This window comes from Alnus glutinosa, chromosome 1 (genome assembly GCF_958979055.1).
Source record: "Alnus glutinosa chromosome 1, dhAlnGlut1.1, whole genome shotgun sequence".
Taxonomy (NCBI): domain Eukaryota; kingdom Viridiplantae; phylum Streptophyta; class Magnoliopsida; order Fagales; family Betulaceae; genus Alnus; species Alnus glutinosa.
Window position 1 is genome coordinate 43,584,245 of NC_084886.1, and position 13,644 is coordinate 43,597,888.

The window sequence follows — 13,644 nt, forward strand, 5'->3', positions numbered from 1 at the left end:
AATCAAAGCATCAGCTCCGGCGGAACTTGGAGCAACGAGATCTTCGGTGCTCGTGATCGGATGTAGCGCTCGAGGGTTGGAGGAACCACCGATGCTCGTGGTTGGATCTGGCACTCAAGGGTCGGACAAACCACTGGAGATCTGCGGCATGCGGTCGGTGGCTGTTCGTCTTGGTGGGTGGCGATTGTTCGGTGGTCGTTCGTCATGGTGGGCGGCGGTCGATCGGCCGATGGAGTAGGGGGACGGTGGAGAGGGGGAGATTTGGGAAATGGGGGAAAATTTTCTTAAGGGACTTCCCTTCATGGAATACTCTAGACCCGCGTGGATGACCCTCTAACGCAAGTTTTTTTTATTTTTTTGCTTTTTTAAATAATAAAAACTGGAAAGAATTCTAGGCCATTAGATGTATCTAACGACCTTTGTAAAATAACCATGGATGGAAATTCAAATGTCAAAAAATAAAAATAAAAAATAAAAAAGCAAAATAAATAATTGATTCATATTTATTTATATTAAATAATAATTATTTCAATCATTATTCCACACTAATTTTCATAACTTCAATCATTTTACACAACTTTTTATACATCCAATCATGTTCTACCATGGTTATCCGTGAAAAAATACTCTCATACAACTATCACCCAAACATGATTTCAAATACAATTTAAATTTTACTCATCATCCAAACATCTTTTTTCAGCCTCGAAATTCGCGCACCAAATAAGAATTGAATTCAGATTTCAAAAATTGAACACCCAAACGCTTTGTCTCCTTTAATATCTGTGTTGGTGATGGAGGCCTTAAGTAGGATGTTGTTTGCAACGGTGGAAAGCGAGCGTCTTTCTAGGTTCTCTGTGGGCTCGAGATATCAAGAGGCTATGATAGTGTCCCATTTGTTATTTGCAAATGACACCTTGATCTTTTGTGAGCCTAATGTTGAACAATTCCGAGATTTAAGATGCTTGTTGCTATGTTTTGAAGCGGTTTCAAGGCTGAAAATCAACTTGTCTAAATCCGAGATTGTTCCTATAGGTATTGTTGAGGATGTGGAGGATTTGGCTAGCATTCTTGGGTGCAGTGTGGCTTTACTTCCTATAAAGTATTTGGGTCTTCCTTTGGGTGCTAAGTATAAGGATTCTAATTTTTTTTTATATAAATAATGTCATATCATTAAAAAGCGCAGAGGGGTGCAACCCTAATACGCAGAAAGTATACTAAGTGCCCCTAAATAGAGGAAACAAAAGAGCATGAAATTAAAAATTCTGCAAATGTAACACGACTCAGGCTATGATGAGTCGAGACCATACAAATAAAGTAATAAGCACATTTCGACGCAACTTCAACACCAGAATTTCTACATATTCAAAGTGTTGAGCATTCCTATCACGCCAAAGACCCCACATGACACATAAAGGAACCTACCTCCGAATTTGTTTAACTTGACAATGACCCAACGAATTGCCCCAACTACTTAACAAATTCAGCACCCGTCGCGGCATAACCCACTCCACCCCAAATAAAATATAAAAAAGCTCCATATATCCCATGCAACATCACACTGAAGTAAGAGGTGCTCAATGAATTCCCTACTCTTCTTGCACATACAGCACCACTCAACCACCCCTATATTACGCCTACGCAGATTGTCATGCATCAAGATCTTTCCTAAGGCTACTATCCACACAAAAAAGGACACCCTTGACGGAGCCCTAACATGCCAAATACTCTTCCAAGGAAATGAGAAAACCTCTTGACCAGCTAAGGCTTTATAGAATGACTTCACTTCAAAATGCCCCCTCTTAGAGAGATTCCAAACTAACCAGTCAACCACTCCATGCCGAAACCGATGAGAATACAACCGCTCGTAAAAAGAAATGACCATCTCCACCACTCAATCCTGTGCAAGGCCCGTAAAGACAACATTTCAATGTGCAACTCCATCTAGCACAGACAAATTATCTATTACCCAGGCATCTTTAAATCAAGCAATATTGAACAAAACTGGATAACAAAGCTTCAGTGGACTATCTCGACACCAAAGATCATGCCAAAACTGTACATTATACCCATCCCCCACCTCCAAGTGCACAAATTTATAAAAAGTATCACACCAACTTCTAATATATTTCCAGACACTCACACCATAAGACCCCACAACCTCTGATGAACACCATTCACCCCTCAAACTCTCATACTTAACTTCAATCACCAATCTCCATAAAGCCTCCCGCTCCAAAGCAAACCTTTTTCTTTTTTTTTTGATAAGTAAGAGAAATTTCATTAAAAGCGCAAGAAGCGATCAAGTACACAGGTAGTATACAAGAACGGCAACTAAGAAGAAGAAGAAAACTATACAAGAAAATCATTAAAACTAATCACTAGAGGGGCAAGAAACGCAGCCGTCCAAGAGTACAAAGAATAAAATAAAAAAGAAATGAGCTCCTCAATGGTTCTTTCTTTGTCCTCGAACTGCTATCGTTGCGTTCCCTCCACAGGCACCATATAAGGCAACAAGGAACCATCTTCCACACAACCGCACTCTGAGAGCGACCACCCGTCCACCAGCAAGCGAAAAGATCAACCACCCGATGAGGCATAACCCAAGAAAGACTGAAGCGGCTAAAGATGGCATTCCAAAGAACACAAGCGGCATCACAATGGAGAAGAAGATGATCCACAGACTCCCCATTCTTTTTGCATATACAACATCTATCAATCACAATGACCCGCCTCTTTCTGAGATTGTCCAATGTAAGGATCTTCCCTACCGCTGCCGCCTAAGCGAAAAAGGCCACTTTCAAGGAAACTTTGGTACGCCAAATACTTTTCCAGGGGAAATGACTTGTCTCCTTAAAGGCAAGAGACTTATAGAAAGATCTAACATCAAACTTACCTTTGCGAGAAGGAGACCACCAAAACTTATCTTCCCCATCACGATCTAGACTAATGGAATACAATAAGGTAAAGAAAGAAGTCAAGATGTCCACCTCCCAATCGTGTGCTGCTCGAATAAATCTGACATCCCACTGAAAAGATCCGCTCTCCAGAATCAAATGAGCTGCCACGAACGAATTCTTGTTGCAAGCTATGTCATACAGACCTGGGAAAACTTTCTTGAGGGGCATCTCTCCGCACCACACATCATCCTAAAATTTGATCCTGGATCAATTACCCAAAACAAATCTGAAGAAAGTGGAGATGATCAGGATTAGCCCCTCAAAAGACTAAAGTATCGTCTGCAAACAACAGATGAGAAATATTAAACACCCCGTTGCTACCAGAACCCACTAAGAACCTTGATAGAAAGCCCCTGCGAATAGAAACAACGAACATCTTGCTAAGGGCTTCCATCACAATGACAAACAAGAGAGGCGACAGAGGATCACCTTATCTAAGACCTCAAGAACTGCTGAAAAAACCATAAGGGGTGCCATTCACCAATACAGAGAAATGTGCCGAGGAAATACAATGCGCTATCCACGAACAACATCTCTCTCCGAAACCACATCTTTTCATCATATACAGTAAGAAGTCCAGTTAACATGATCATAAGCCTTCTCAATATCCAGCTTGCAAATCAACCCTAGTTCACCTGATTTAATACGACTATCCAAACACTCATTAGCGATAAGAACAGAATCAAGAATTTGCCTACCTTTCACAAAAGCATTTTGAGATTTCAAGATTATCTTTTCCACAACCTTTCTTAGTCTATCTTTTCCAAAGCAAACCTCCACATCCACTTCCCCAATAAAGCTCGATTAAATTGAATCAAATTTCAAACTCCCAAACCACATTCCTTAATTGGAGTACAAATTGTGTGCTAGTTTACTAAAGGAAATTTTACCTCATCCCCAATGCCATTCCATAAGAAATCCCATTGTAGTCTCCCAAGTCTCAAAGCCACACTCACAAGAATGGGGAACAACAACAAATAATACGTAGGAATGTTGGAAAGAGTACTTTTAATAAGAGTCAACTGACCACCCTTAGACAAATATAATTTCTTCCAACCAGCTAACCGATGTTCCACTTTCTCAATGACTCCATTCCAAATAGAAGTAGCTTTAAAAGAAGCTCCCAACAGCAAACCCAAATAAGTAATCGGCAAAACACAACTCGACACCCAAGGTTGTGAGCCAAATTATCAACATCTTCCACCTCGCCTATGGGAACAAGTTCTGATTTTCCTAAATTGATCCTCAACCCTAATGTGGCTTCAAAGCATAAGAAAATACATCGCAAATTTCGAACATGTTATGCCTACGCACCACAAATTTCGAAGCCATAAGATGCTATTATTTCCACTTCTATAGTGAGGACGATTTCCTTGAAAGTTAATATTTGACTTGGAGGGTTTTATGCAGTTGCACTTGATGTTTTTTATTCGTAAGTTTACACTCGCATCTAGTGGTCTTGAACACGCAATCTCACTCTACATCCCATTCTATAGGGAGGGAGGAAACGCACTTTGAGCTCAAAGCTCATTGGCTCATTGTTGTTCAACCTAGATAACTTCGCTTCTCACCTTTTCCCATTATGAATCAAATAAAAAACTATATAGACAATTGAATGTTAAGCATGTGTACATTTCTGCATGTGTCTATTTATCTAACAGCAGAAAAAATGAAATGAAAAACATATTGGAAAAAGAAATGAGGTAATTTTGACAACTTTGATTCAGCAACGTATCATGGTGTAGCAAGTGAAATACACATATCCTTCGTCGCAATGACAATCAACTCTATATTAAAAAAAATGCCAGGGAAACTAATTTGCGTACCTCCATAAAAGAATTACTTTGGAATCAAGATCTTTCTCAATTTCTCTAATTTCTTCACTATTAACATTTGACGTATGTTGCAGCGAAACAGCATACAACTGAACATAACGCCGACGAAGATGACAAAGATGCTGAATTCTTTCCCACGAGAATCGGTAACTGAGTTGGGGAAGCAGGTGTAAAGTCAGATTCAACTTTAGAAATGACTATTCAAATCAGAATACATTTTAAAGCACAGGGTACAGCCCAACCACAGATGATGAAAACATGCACCAGATCTGGACATTTTCTTATTATGTACCACGTTTCCTCAACATGGATTAACTAATTAAATTACAGAATTAAACATATATTACCACATTTGCTTCTGCTGCAGGCCAGCTTGAGCAGCATACCGCCACCATAGATGACGAGCAACTGAAACTGGCAGCACTGGTCTTAAGTGAGAAACTTCAACATATGTCTTGTATCTTGACACAACCTCCAACAGTTTTATCCAATCATGATACTGTGCCTGTGTGAAACCAAGTAAAAAGTTGATTCAGGAACTGCATTTGCATACCAAGAATGTACTAAAAAAGAAGAAATTTGCACTTCATTTTTTCTGTCATAGAATCAAGCCAAAAAAAATATGGAAGAAGTAGAAGAGAAAGATTTTTTTTGATAAGTAAAGTATATTCAAAAAGCGCAAAGGGGCACAACCCATAATACACAGAACGTATACATGAAGCCCCTAAATCAAAGAAAAAAGAGAGCACCTATCAATAAATTGAAAATAAGAACACTCATGCATAAACTGAATTTTCTCTCTCCACATAAACAACGTTTGTAGCATCATTTTCATCAAGTTCATCAAATAAGTCTCACAATCTTCAAAACAGCGTGCATTTCGTTCCCTCCATACACACCACATCAAACACAATGGAGCCATGCGCCAAATCAGTATCAAAGTCCGATTACCCTTTTGCCCCCTCCAACTCCCCAACATATCTTTCACCGATCGCGGCATTACCCACTCCACCCCAAACATTTGCAGAATCGTCCTCCACAATTCTATAGCAACCATACAATGCAGAAACAAATGGTCAATAGACTCTTCAGAAATCTTACACATATAGCACCACTCCATCACAATAATGTTTTTCTTTCATAAATTATCCAAAGTTAAGATCTTCCCAAAAGTTGTTGTCCACACAAAGAATACCACTCTAGGGGGGACCTTAACTCTCCAAATATTTTTCCACATAAAAGAAGACTGAATAGGATTAGATAAAACCTTATAGTAAGACTTTACCTGAAAAGATTTCTTTCGCGCTGGAATCCAACACATTTTATCCTCTCCCTCACTTCTAACTTTAAGAGTATACAACATTTCAAAAAATCTACTAATTGCTTCCACCTCCCAATCATGAACTGGGCGAGAAAACAAAATATTCCACAGAATTGTGCCATTTTGTCTCTGCATATTCTCCTCCACCCAAGCATCCTTGCCTCTAGAAATGAGAAACAATTCTGGAAAAAGAGTCTTCAAAGGAATCTCCCCACACCAAACATCATGCCAAAATAGAACTTTCGAACCATTCCCGATCTCATATCTCACATGAGCTGCAAAAGCATCCCATCCCCTCCTAATACTCTTCCAAACTCCAAACCCAAAAGAACCCCCAACCTCCTTAGAGCACCAACCACCCCCCATACTTCCATATTTGGAATCCACCACCTTTCTCCACAAAGCATCCCTCCCCAAAGCATATCTCCATAACCATTTACCCATCAAAGCTTTATTGAACATAACCATATTTCTCACTCCTAGTCCCCCCGAAACCTTTGAAGAACAAATCGTATGCCAATTAACCAAATGAAATTTAAATTCATCTCCAATACCACCACAAAGGAAGTCTCTCTAAAGTTTTTCCCAACGATTTGCCACTCCCACTGGAATAGGGAAGAGAGCCAGAAAATACGTAGGTAAACTTGAAAGAGTACTATTAATCAAAGTTAACCTCCCACCCTTAGATAAATACAACCTCTTCCACCCCGCAAATCTAGCTTCCATCTTCTCAATAACGCTATTCCACATATGAGCGTCTTTATACTTAGCACCCAACGGCAGACCCAAATACTTTAACGGAAGTGAGGCCACACCACACCCAAGAATACTAGCTAACTCCTCCACATCTCCTACCTCACCTACCGGAACCATCTCAGATTTAGACAAATTAATTCTCAAGCCCAAAGCTGCTTCAAAACAAAGCAACAAACACCTCAAGTCTCGGATTTGGTCAGCAATAGGATCACAAAAGATCAACGTATCATCTGCAAATAATAGATGGGATACCATCATAGCATCTTGCGTACTCGATCCCACTGAGAACCCCGATAGGCGCCCACTATCCACCGTTGCATATATCATCCTACTGAAAGCCTCCATCACCAACACAAACAAAAGCGAAGACAAAGGATCTCCTTGTCGAAGACCCCGTGAGCTACGAAAAAATCCTGAAGGCAACCCATTGATATTTATGGAAAAACAAACAGTAGAAATACAATGAGCAATTCAGCCACGCCATCTCTCCCCAAAACCGCATCTCTTCAAAACATAAAGCAAAAACTCCCAACTTACATGATCATACGCCTTCTCCAAATCCAACTTACCAAAAATGCCCGGAGTTCCAGATCGAATCCTGCTATCCACGCATTCCTTGGCCACCAAAACAGAATCCAATATTTGCCTCCCCTTGATCAAAGCAGTCTGAGAATGGGAAACAACCTTCCCCAACACCGACTTCAACCAATTTGCCAAGACCTTTGACATGATTTTGTACATTCCACCTATTAAACTGATAGGTCGAAAATCCTTGATATCCACCTCTCCAGCTTTCTTTGGAATCAGCGACACAAAGGTAGCGTTAAGGCTCTTTTCAAACTTTCCACTGGTTTGAAACTCCTTTAACACCGCAATAATATCAGTCTTCAAGATCTCCCAACACTTTTGAAAAAATGCCAAAGTAAAACCATCAGACCCAGGAGCCTTATCGCCTTTGAAATTCTGAATTACCGCCCAAATTTCATCTTCCTCAAACTCACGTTCCATCCATATTTTATCATCTTCATCAATGGAATGAAAAGATAAATCATCTGCCCTTGGTCTCCACTGATATTGCTCACTGTACAGCTTTTTGTAGAACTCCACAATGTGATCTTGGATAACTGTCCTATCATCAGTCAATTGTCCATCCACCACTAGAGCCTCAATCGTATTATGTCTTCTATGAGAGTTAGCCAGCCGGTGGAAGAATTTGGTATTACTGTCACCCTCTTTTAACCACAATGCCCTAGATTTCTGTCTCCAACTCACTTCTTCAAGAAAAACATGCCGCTCAAAGTTTTTAGAAAACTCTTCTCTCTTGAACTTTTCTTCTTCAGATAACGGCCTATCCTCTGCGATCAAATCCAGCTCACACAGACCCTTTTCCAGTTTCTTTTTATGAACCCCTACATTCCCAAACACCTCCTCATTCCATTGTTTAAGATCAGTTTTCAATGCTTTTAACTTACTGGCAAACACAAAGCTAGGCGTACCTTCATACATATAAGATCCCCACCATCTCTTCACTTGCTCCTCATATCCTTCCGCTTGCAACCACATAGTTTCAAATTTAAACGACCCCCTACCACGTCTCCCGACTCCACAATCCAAAAGCAAAGGATAATGATCCGAAAGAATACGAGGTAGACGTCTTTGAGACACATCTGGAAAATATTCCTTCCATTCTGTAGATAGCAAAAATCAATCAATTCTGGACCAAGTGCGGCAATTTGACCAAGTGGATCTCACCCCAACCAAAGAAATATCGATGAGACCCTGTTCAAAAATAAACTCAGTAAACTCAACCATAGCTTGAGATGATCTCGCTTCCCCCCCTCTTTTGCTCGGAGACCGAACGATGTTAAAATCCCCCCCCCCCCCCCCCCAATACACCAAGGCATCTCCCAAATATTCCTCAAACCTGCCAATTCATCCCAAAGCCCTCTTATATCACCATCATCATTAGGTCCATAAACACCCGCAAAACCCCAATCAAAATTTACTGACACACTACGGAATGCACAAGCTACCACATACCTCCCCACATACTCTTCAATCTTCTCGACTACTCTTCTATCCCACATTAACAAGATGCCTCCCGAAGCCCCTTTAGAACCCCAAATACACCCAATCCACATAAACACAACCCCAAACACTATAGACCACCTCCCTACTAATTACCTCCATTTTTGTCTCTTGTAAGCACACATTATCTACCTTCCATTCTTTCAACAACCCCCTAATCTTCGTTCTTTTCTCGAGCTCATTCATGCCTCGTACATTCCATGAAATTATCTTTGGCTTCAACATTAACAATTGCCAACCCTCCCCTTCCTAGTCAACCTAGATGACTGACCTCCTTTCCCATCATAATTCACCGAACATTCTAACCTCTTCACTTCACGTTGTCCACGATTCCCAAATGTAGCCCTCAAATTATTGTCGTGCCTCACCCTATCGGAATACCGATGTGCTTCAATATCATTGAACAAATCCATCAACTTATCTTCAAAGCCTGGACAAGACATTCCTACAACTTTACAAAAACCTCTAACTCTCTCAATCACCCATTCTGTGGACATAGGGTCATCTCTTAGTTGTTCCTCCAAAACTGCCAACGGTTGTATATCCAGCATCTCACTTCCCCCAATAACATCATCTGCCCGGGTCACCAAAGCTAAAATATTCTCTCCCTCACCCTCCTCCCGTAATTCATTTTCACACCCTAATTCAGCCACTTCCCCACTAATTCCCTGCACTTTTATTCCCTTGCTCGGGGATTCTATCTCTCCCAAACCAAAATCAATTTCTGCCTTCCTCGGACTCTCACTCTCCTGATCACCCTCATCCCTATCCTCTCCTACACCAACACTCGAAACAGAAACTAGCTGGTACTTACCCGCAACGCCAGTCTCACCTCCATCTTGAATCTGCTCCTCCAACTTCTCTATTTCCGCCACTCCAGGACTTGTACATAAGGAATAAGGAATCATGGTTCTCATGCAGTATAATCTCCTCTCTGGCCTTCCTCAAACCCCCAGTGACACCATCGATACCCTCTGATTCAGCCCCATTTTTCTCCATTATCTTCACCAGTCGCACAGCACTATTCCCCAACATTTCAGACCTGGTACAGATAAGCTCTGGAACCACCTCCAGCGTCGTCATCGGCGTCTTCTGACCTTGCTCGACAATTTCAGCCAGCATCTCAGTCGTCACTCCAGTTTGGACCATCTGCCTGGGCTGAGTCCGGCAACTATAAGTTATCACCGAACTTCCACAGTTCTCCTAGTGGGTTATTTCTTTTCCTTTAGCCTTGAGCACATTTTGGTCCTGCTTCTTAAGGCCCAATCCTTCCGGACCCACTTCGTTGTCTGTTTGACCTTGTCTTGGGCTTTCGATAGGCTTGGCCTCATCCCTCAACAGGCCCAATTCGAGTAAACCCAGCCATCTAGTAGCTTCTTCTGACCAGCATTTATTTAAAATTTGCCAGCTGTAGTTGCCTCTCCATAGAGCCGTTTAACATGAATTGCGCTCCAGCAATCTCCATGCGATCTCCTCCCGCCATATCCGTCGCCTTCTTTTCCGTTCTTGCCAAAATCGACATGGGTTGCTCTCCGGAATTTTCCAAAGTGCCCTTGCTTGATTCTCCGTTTTCCAACTCACTGCCTTGCCCTACCAGCACCGCCGCAAATGTTCGGCCGTCATGAATCGCCGGCTTCGTCACCCTCCTCAGGGCAATTGGTAGCTTTCCACCTATTTTCCCCCCAGCAGCTTTCTTCTCAAAATATTTCTCTAACTTCCTCAATTGTGCAAGACAATTGGCCCAGCCGCTACCTTCTCGTCCCTCTAGTAAATTCACGCATGTCCGTCGACCACCATAGCCATATTCTAACAGCTCCAAAAATCTTCTATCAGCATTTCCTCTCCATTGCAGGATATACACCATAGAAACCACCCGGAAAGTCCGGCAAAAGTCTCATATCTCCCCGCCCTGCCTCAATTCCTCCATTGATCTCCTAAACTTAACTTATTCAAGAACACCGCCCTGAAGAGACCTTTGCTCCTCTCTGCTAACCTTATGCCATCCCCAACACTAAACTCAGATCGAATTTCGAAGGATTTCGCCTCAACGTAGAAAAATCCGACATAACCCATGGTAAAATCTGAATAAAACTCCTACACTACACTCCTCACGTGCCTCCCCAGCTTCTCACGCGCTACTTATGAGAGTAGAGAGAAACATCAGTTACTAGGTCTTCTGGATACTATTCAAAACTCTTATGAGTATCATAGTGTAGTTCAGAAGAGATAGATAAAGAGAGGAAGTGAGCCATTGAGGGGACAGAGGTCCTAGAGGTACCAAACAAAAGTAAAACAATTCTTTCCTCTCATTAACCAAAAAATAATATATATATATATATGAAGCAATTTTTATATATTACTTGTTTTTACCACAAGCAAACATATCTGAACTGGAAATGCAATGGGTAGAAATAAAATCGTGACAAAATGATTGAAGAATACGACATTCAACACCTCTGTAATTGTTAAGGAGACGTCACTTAGGACAAGAGAGGCCTTCTCGAACGGAACCTCTGGATCATTTCTTTCTTGATTCCCGAGGCGATGATATTTCAAGACTCCATTGATAGGTGACACCAAGTAGTTGCGATTCATAGCCCACTTAGACAACATTCCATGGTCAGCAGCAGGTTTCTTTATACCATCTTCAAATATCTGGTGAAACATGAAACCAAAGAGAAGAAAGTGGCAAAAATTGAACCAAACGGCTGACACTTTTTACTATGTACCAAAAGCAAATGCAGTTAACTACTTAAGTACATTGGATAATATTGTCATAGTATTGGGAACAAACCTCGATCCATTCTTTCGGACTGAAATCCTCCCATCTCTTATCTATCTCCCAAGGAAGGCTACTAGAATCGTGATACATGGCAAGTCTCTCAAGCTGCAATGACTGTAACAAGAAATTATATGCATCAGCCCGTATAATTTTGCTCATGATAATCAAGTAAAACGATAAATAGGATGATCCAGAGAGACTTCATCGATACACAGACACACGCTACAAAACATGAGCAAACTAAAAACTTTCCTTGCATAATTCCATAAGCTTAGTTCCTTAATTACACACATAAAAGAAAACCTACATCATGATTCATGAGCCGAAGGTGCTACTAGATCCCCAAAGTAGAAGTGGAATTTGATCTAAGTGTGCTTAAAAAGCATAATGCATCACGTATTAATTTGCTTTTCAACATAATCTTAACATATGCAAATATCCACAATTCACAAAATAAAAAACATTAGGAATTGAAGTAAATGAAGCCACTTCAAGGAGAGGAGTCATCAAAAAGAATTCTCTCACCCCCAATCAAGTCCTTCTAAGAACGAAAAATAAATTCTTTTTTCACGTCTATCGTCTAATCGAATAATTCATTGATGATATCAGGAAGCGATCCTGGTTCAACAAATTTACCCACATTTAAGCCACAAAACATAAAGTAGTCCTAATTATAATCGATGACTGTAGGAAGCAATAATGGGTCAATATAGTTAACAAACAATAAGCTTTCAAGGGAGTGCAGACATTCTGATTGATTAATATGACTTACAACCATATGGGATTGAACTCATTAACTCATCTTCTACTCATTACTAATTGGTGGTGAAGAAGCCCTTTGTTCTAAAGACCATCTCATCAGATTTTGAACTGTTGAAGAGTTGGTCTAACTTTAGTAGGGATTGTATCAGTTCTTTTTCCACTTGTTTTTCAAATCTTCTGGATTTTTTTGAGTTATATGATTAATTGAGAAGGTTGGAAGGTATCCTCTTTGCCTATGAAGTACCTAGGTCTTCCGTTGGGTGCTTCTTTTAAGGCTAAATCTAGTTGGGATGGCATTATTGAAAAGGTTGAGCGTCAGTTGGCTGGGTGGAAGAGGTTATAGAGTTTTTGAACCATATGAGATTCGAGGCGGGTGACGGTTTAAAGATTAGTTTTTAGCATGATGTGTGGTGTGGGGAGCAGCCCCTTAAGGTAGCGTTTCCGAGAATTGTTTACCATTGCATACTCTAAGGATGCCTTTGTGCCGGATCATCTTCAGTTATCTACTTTCCTCAGTGGAATGTTAATTTCATAAGAGTGGCTCATGAATGGGAGATAGAACTCTTTATGTTGTTCTTCAATAAATTGTATTCCATCAGTTTGAGACAGGGAGGTGAGGGCAAGTTTTGTTAGGTCCCCCCTTCAATCAAGAGAAGGTTATTTGATGTTAGATCATTTTATAGTGTCTTAATTCCCCAGCAATCATTACCCTAGTAAGAGTATTTGGTGAAGTAAGGCCCCCTTGAGAGTAAATTTCTTTGCTTGGTCGGCCGCTTTAGCAAATATCCTTATTTTAGATAATTTAAAAAATAGGCAAATTATTGTGGTAGATCGGTGTTGCATGTGCAAGAAGAGTAGAGAAACCTTTGACCACTTTTTACTTCATTGCAAGATAGCTAGTGCCTAGTCAAACTCTACCTTCGGTTTCTTTGGTTGCATGGGTCATGCCCCGTCGACAAATAGATTTATTCGCTTGTTGGAGAGGGCAGTGTGGTAGTCCTCAAAGTGAAACTATTTGTAAGATGATCCCACCTTACTTTTTTTTGCTTTTTGATAGGTAATAATTTATTGAAAAGCATAAGGCGCTCCTAAGTACACAGGTAGTATACACGAGAGGCTCCAAACAAGCAAGAAACCCAA

General features: G+C 40.8%; 1 protein-coding gene across 2 annotated transcripts in view; it reads right to left on the reverse strand.

The window, feature by feature from the left end:
• Positions 1–13,644, reverse strand: part of LOC133883124 (uncharacterized) — a 94,010-nt gene that overhangs the window by 55,072 nt on the left and 25,294 nt on the right. For both annotated transcript variants that reach the window (XM_062322353.1, XM_062322344.1), the window contains exons 9-12: positions 11,755–11,856; positions 11,415–11,615; positions 5,143–5,300; positions 4,787–4,945 (exon numbers count right to left, since the gene is read on the reverse strand). In XM_062322353.1, coding sequence (XP_062178337.1) covers positions 4,787–4,945; positions 5,143–5,300; positions 11,415–11,615; positions 11,755–11,856 — 620 coding nt within the window. The remainder of the gene's footprint in view (positions 1–4,786; positions 4,946–5,142; positions 5,301–11,414; positions 11,616–11,754; positions 11,857–13,644) is intronic.